Source organism: Silene latifolia, chromosome 1 (genome assembly GCF_048544455.1).
Source record: "Silene latifolia isolate original U9 population chromosome 1, ASM4854445v1, whole genome shotgun sequence".
NCBI lineage: Eukaryota > Viridiplantae > Streptophyta > Magnoliopsida > Caryophyllales > Caryophyllaceae > Silene > Silene latifolia.
This window is the reverse complement of record NC_133526.1, coordinates 200,473,358-200,478,363: the sequence shown is the minus strand read 5'-3', so window position 1 is coordinate 200,478,363 and position 5,006 is coordinate 200,473,358. Positions and strand designations below refer to the sequence as shown.

Genomic DNA, 5,006 nt, shown 5'->3' with positions numbered 1-5,006 from the left:
TAGATTGGAGTTTTTGGGTGTATTGTTGGTTTAGATGTTGATTGTATAGTTGTGTGATTGGTAGGAGGTGATTTCGTAGAGGAACGTTTCTGATTCGCTGATTGTGACGATATTGGTGATTGCTTTTCCAGGTAGGATTTTCCTACTCAGTTATTTTTTGGTGGAATGTTAGTATATATTATAACTCAATGTCCAAATGGACAACCATTTACATCAACCTCCTCTATATGTGATCACTATTTGTGTACTACAGTATACATATTCACCAAGAAACAATGCTTACTTAAAACCTTTCTCATGACACCATAAACTATCAGACTATTTCATATCCCCTTGAAAGATCCCCAGAAGTCTTCTCCTGCAGTCCTCTTTAACTCGTTGAACCAGATGCACAGGGTGTATCACATACCCATCAATCCTGCAGGTGTTCCTAGCCATCCAAATCCAGTAGACAGTCCCAACTGCAACCGCCAAAGTAATCTGCCTGATCAACATAGACTGGCCATGTTTCTTTGCAATTTTAACACAGTCAGCAATATCACTTTTGGGTAGATGTAGCCAATCAGCAATCAGTTGGTGACATTTCAAAGCATAGGCACAATCAGAAAACAAATGAGAATGTGACTCAGGTGCAATACCACATAGAAAACATTCATTAGACACCTCCATACCCATCTTGACTAATCTATCAAGTGTAAGAAGTCTCTGCTGTTGTTGTAGCCACATAGTAAAACTCCATTTAGGAACATTGTACCTATTCCAGACCACAGAATACCACGGAACCTTCAGCAAATGTTCCTGCCTCAACCATTCATAGCCAGCAGGAATTGTGTAACAGTCATCTCCACACCAATTACCTTGAGCATAACCTGGTTTAAAAACGTTCTTCACATCACAAATTTTCCTCCAAGCCCAAGTGCTAGAAGGAGGGGGTTCATAAAGCATCCAGTTCTTACCCTTTAAGTAAATATTATCCACCCACTTAATCCACAGATGATCCTGTTTAGTTGCCAACCACCAGACAAGTTTGCCAATGGCCGCTATGTTCCACTGTTTGCTATCAATCAAGCCAAGCCCTCCATGTTCCTTAGAGTTACATAACACATTCCAGCTAACCAAGGGGGCCTTAGAGTACTTATCACTTCCTTCCCACAAAAAATTCCTACAAAGAGCCTGGATCCTATCCATCACTCTTAGGCAACACAAAAATCTGGGACCAATAAGTATGAATAGTGGACAGGACAGATTTAACCAAAGTTAGACGACCAGTGTAAGAAATTTTCTTACTATTCCATCCTCTAATTCTACTAATCACCCTATCCACCAAAATATTACAATCACTCTTAGTCAACCTCTTATGTGATATATTCACACCCAAGTATTTGAAAGGCAAGCTACCCTTCTTAAAACCAGTCTCTTTAAGTACCTGAGAAACCATAGCAGGTTGCATACCATTGCAATAAAAATCAGACTTATCATTGTTGATACACAAGCCAGAAGCAGTGGAAAATCTTTTAACAACTCCATTAGAATGCAAATAGACTTCACCTCACCCTTACAGAATAGGAGTAAATCATCTGCAAACATAAGGTGAGTCAACCTCAAACTCCTGCAAAGAGGGTGAAACTTAAATCCAGGCAGCCCACTCCCCATAACCAGAAGCCTATTTAAATATTCCATACACAAAGTAAAGATCAGAGGGGATATTGGGTCCCCCTGTCTTAAACCTCGTTTCCCATGAAAGAATCCATAGTTCTGACCATTCAACCCAATGGAATAAGAAGTAGTACTTACACATTGCATGATGAGCTTAATAAACTGAGGAGGGAAGTGAAGAACATCCAACATATTAGCAACAAAGTCCCACTCAATAAAGTCATAGGCTTTCCTAAGGTCCACTTTCATTAGACATTTAGGGGAAGCACTTTTTCTCTCATACAATCTCACCAGATCCTGACTAATCAAAATATTCCCCAAAATACTTCTCCCCTTAATGAATGCACATTGTGCAGGATTGATAATCTTAGGGAGGCATCCACTGAGCCTATTACAAAGCAACTTTGAGATCAGTTTGTATATAGTGTTACAACAAGATATAGGGCGAAAGTCTTTCACAGATTTTGGGTTATCCAGTTTAGGAATAAGCACAATATTAGTGCTATTAATTTGCTTCAACAGCTTGCGATGAATAAAAAAATCTTTAATAGCTGCACATAAATCCCCATGAATTGTCTCCCAACTGGCCTTATAAAAGCAGCTAGTATACCCATCTGGTCCAGGGCTCTTGTCATTGGGTATAGAAAAAATAACCTTCCTGATTTCCTCCTCAGTAGGTATACTGCATAAGCCAGGCCATTCACTCTCATCCAGAGTAACACCTTGAGTGACTACTTTTTTTTATAAAAGGCAGAAGTAGGAGCACTAGACCCAAAAAGGGTCTCATAATAATCAAGGAAAGCTTTCAGAATATCACCAGGATCTCTACAGTCAACCCCACTCATACTCTCAATATGTAGAACTTTATTATGCATCTGCCTCTGCTGTATGGCTTGGTGAAACATAGCTGAATTAGTATCCCCCTCTCTAGCCCAGGCACACTTAGCTTTCTGTTTGAGAAAATCAGTCCTAAACTCCTCCAACAGCTGATAAGACTCCCTTAGCTATTTTTCCTTGTCCATCAGAACAACATTTGTAACTGACAATCAATCAACAGATTGAAAGCCACATCAGCATTACGTTCAATATCAGAGAAAAGACCCCTATTGAAACTCCTCAAGCAGGGCTTGAGCATCTTAAGTTTCCTAGCCATAATATACATAGGAGTCCCATTAATTTGCATTTGCCAATTCTCCTTGACCAGCTCTCCAAACTCCTCAACCCTGGACCACATGTTAAATAACTTAAAAGATCTCTTCCTCCCTTTGCAACTCTCACTACAGGACACAATGCAAGGACAGTGATCAAAAGTACCCTCAGGCTGATAATGTGCCATCCAATCAGACTAAAAATCCAACCAATCACTATTAACCAACACCCTATCAATCCTGCTAAAAATTCTAATTTCACTAGGTTGTTTATTATTCCAAGTAAAGAATGCACCCGTAGTTTTCATATCATGTAGATCACACCTAGCCACAGTAGATTGAAATGGAAGCATTTTCTCATCACTAACAGCTTTACCTAATCTTTCATTGGTATATAAGACATTATTAAAGTCACCCAGAACAATCCAAGGTCCATTACCACTAAGCCTATCAAGAGCAGTCCACAATGGCACCCTATGCTCAATCATATTAAAAGCATAAATGAAAGTAGCTAAGAAGACAGTCCCATTCTGAACCATCCTAATTCTACTATGTATATATTGCTCAGACATTTCAAGAACATCAACAACCACACTATTACCTTTCCAGAGAATCCAAATCCTTCCTCCTGGATGCTCACTGGTATTAGTAACATAATTCCACCTATAACAGACATTACTAGCTACATTATTTAGAGAACTAGGTTTAACGCTAGTCTCTAGGAGCCCAAACAAGTCCACATCATTTTGATGCAGGAACCACTTCAGATGTTTCTGTTTATTAACATTGTTCAGGCCCCTAACATTCCATACACCTAAATTAATCATTGGGAGAGGCACTCCCTCCTCCCCCACCTTTATCAACCAATTCAGTGGAATCAGACGCCACAACCATTTCTGCATTAAAGTTAACATTAAATGCCCCTTGCCTACCATCCACCACTCTAGTCTCATGCCTGGTCATCTTGGTAATCACTTTTGTAGGAGTATAAATTGGTCCATGACTATGTGCAGGAGTAACAGTAGGAGTAGCAGTAACTGCAGTAGCATTCCCATTACCATTATCAGATTGAGCAGGTATAGGAGCCCTAGCCAAGGGAGGAAACTCCTCAGGATCAGCAGTACTAGCCCCTACTACCTTAGGTCTCCAGACCTGCTTAATTGGTGGAGCTCCAATAGGCCTCCTTCCTCCAATTTCTTTCCTGCGACAATTGCTAGTTTTATGCCCAATGCCCTTACATTTCTGGCAAGTAATTGTAAGCCAGTCATATTCCACTGCCACCTTCACTTCTAACCCTAATTCATCCTCAAACATAATCTGGGTAACAAACTGCTGGTCAATCTCCACCTCAACAATAATGCGAGCAAAGCCTATGAGAGATTTCTCAAGAGTAGAATCATCAATTCTGATAAAACGTCCCACTAAACCAGCCAGTTTCTCCAGACATTTGGCACCCCAAAACTTAAGATCTAAACCTACTAACTTGACCCAGATAGGAACCTTCTTAACAGAAATTTTGGAAATCCTGACAGAAGGATCCCAAGGCTTCAGAATAATAGATTTCCCATCAAAGGTAAACATACCATTAGCAAGTACCAACTTATGATGTTCCAGTTTAGCAAACCTTACCACAAATAATCCATTCGACAGGAAGGAAATCTGTGAAATCTCATAAGCAGCCCAGATTCGACGCAGAAAACCTTCAATGACTTCCCGAGGTGGATTAGCCCCCATTACATAGCCATAGATTGCTAACTTCCAATATTCGATCTCCTCCTTAACATCATCCACCGTTAGCTTAAGTCGAGGAGAAGAACATTCACCAGTCTCAGTCTCTTCTTCTGCAAATGGAGCCAACTTGGTACCAGAAGACGCATCCCCCTTCCGTTTAGGTGACACCTCTCGCCAATCTTTCGGATCATCGGACAACACTAATCCTTCCACCAACACAGTTTCACTAGCCTCCTGCACCAAATTATCCACTTGTTGTTTAGCAGCATCAATTTTTTCTTCAATCGTAACCTGTTGATTGTTTGTTAGATTTATAGTAGAATTTTTATTGTTACTAGAAATATTTGGAGTACGATTATTAGATTTATTAGTACTAGTATTGTTGTTACTACTTGATGAATTATTATTTTTATTGGTATTTTTAGTTGAATTAGCAGCATGATGATGAGTAGTAATAATCTTCTTCGCCAT

General features: G+C 39.8%; 2 protein-coding genes across 2 annotated transcripts; both read right to left on the bottom strand.

Moving 5' to 3' along the window:
* Positions 1 to 318: 318 nt before the first annotated feature.
* LOC141590932 (uncharacterized) lies at positions 319 to 2,561 on the bottom strand. Its single transcript, XM_074411441.1, has 3 exons — positions 2,392 to 2,561; positions 1,427 to 2,338; positions 319 to 1,210 (listed from the first exon to the last, which is right to left on the bottom strand). Exons 1-3 carry the CDS (start codon positions 2,559 to 2,561, stop codon positions 319 to 321), a joined length of 1,974 nt encoding a protein of 657 aa, XP_074267542.1.
* Positions 2,562 to 2,677: 116 nt separating this feature from the next.
* Positions 2,678 to 5,006, bottom strand: LOC141590920 (uncharacterized). Its single transcript, XM_074411433.1, has 3 exons — positions 3,669 to 5,006; positions 3,015 to 3,577; positions 2,678 to 2,933 (listed from the first exon to the last, which is right to left on the bottom strand). Exons 1-3 carry the CDS (start codon positions 5,004 to 5,006, stop codon positions 2,678 to 2,680), a joined length of 2,157 nt encoding a protein of 718 aa, XP_074267534.1.

What these genes read in the sequence shown, in the direction of transcription:
- LOC141590932 (XM_074411441.1), bottom strand. Translation starts at nt 2,561, where the DNA reads ATGTTTCACCAAGCCATACAGCAGAGGCAGATGCATAATAAAGTTCTA. An exon ending in TCTGCCTTTTATAAAAAAAA is followed by an intron (nt 2,339 to 2,391) that starts GTAGTCACTCAA and finishes TGGCTTATGCAG; the next exon opens with TATACCTACTGAGGAGGAAA. An exon ending in AACCTGCTATGGTTTCTCAG is followed by an intron (nt 1,211 to 1,426) that starts GTACTTAAAGAG and finishes TATTGGTCCCAG; the next exon opens with ATTTTTGTGTTGCCTAAGAG.
- LOC141590920 (XM_074411433.1), bottom strand. Translation starts at nt 5,006, where the DNA reads ATGGCGAAGAAGATTATTACTACTCATCATCATGCTGCTAATTCAACT. An exon ending in CGTCTGATTCCACTGAATTG is followed by an intron (nt 3,578 to 3,668) that starts GTTGATAAAGGT and finishes GTTAATAAACAG; the next exon opens with AAACATCTGAAGTGGTTCCT. An exon ending in GTGTTGGTTAATAGTGATTG is followed by an intron (nt 2,934 to 3,014) that starts GTTGGATTTTTA and finishes TGTGTCCTGTAG; the next exon opens with TGAGAGTTGCAAAGGGAGGA.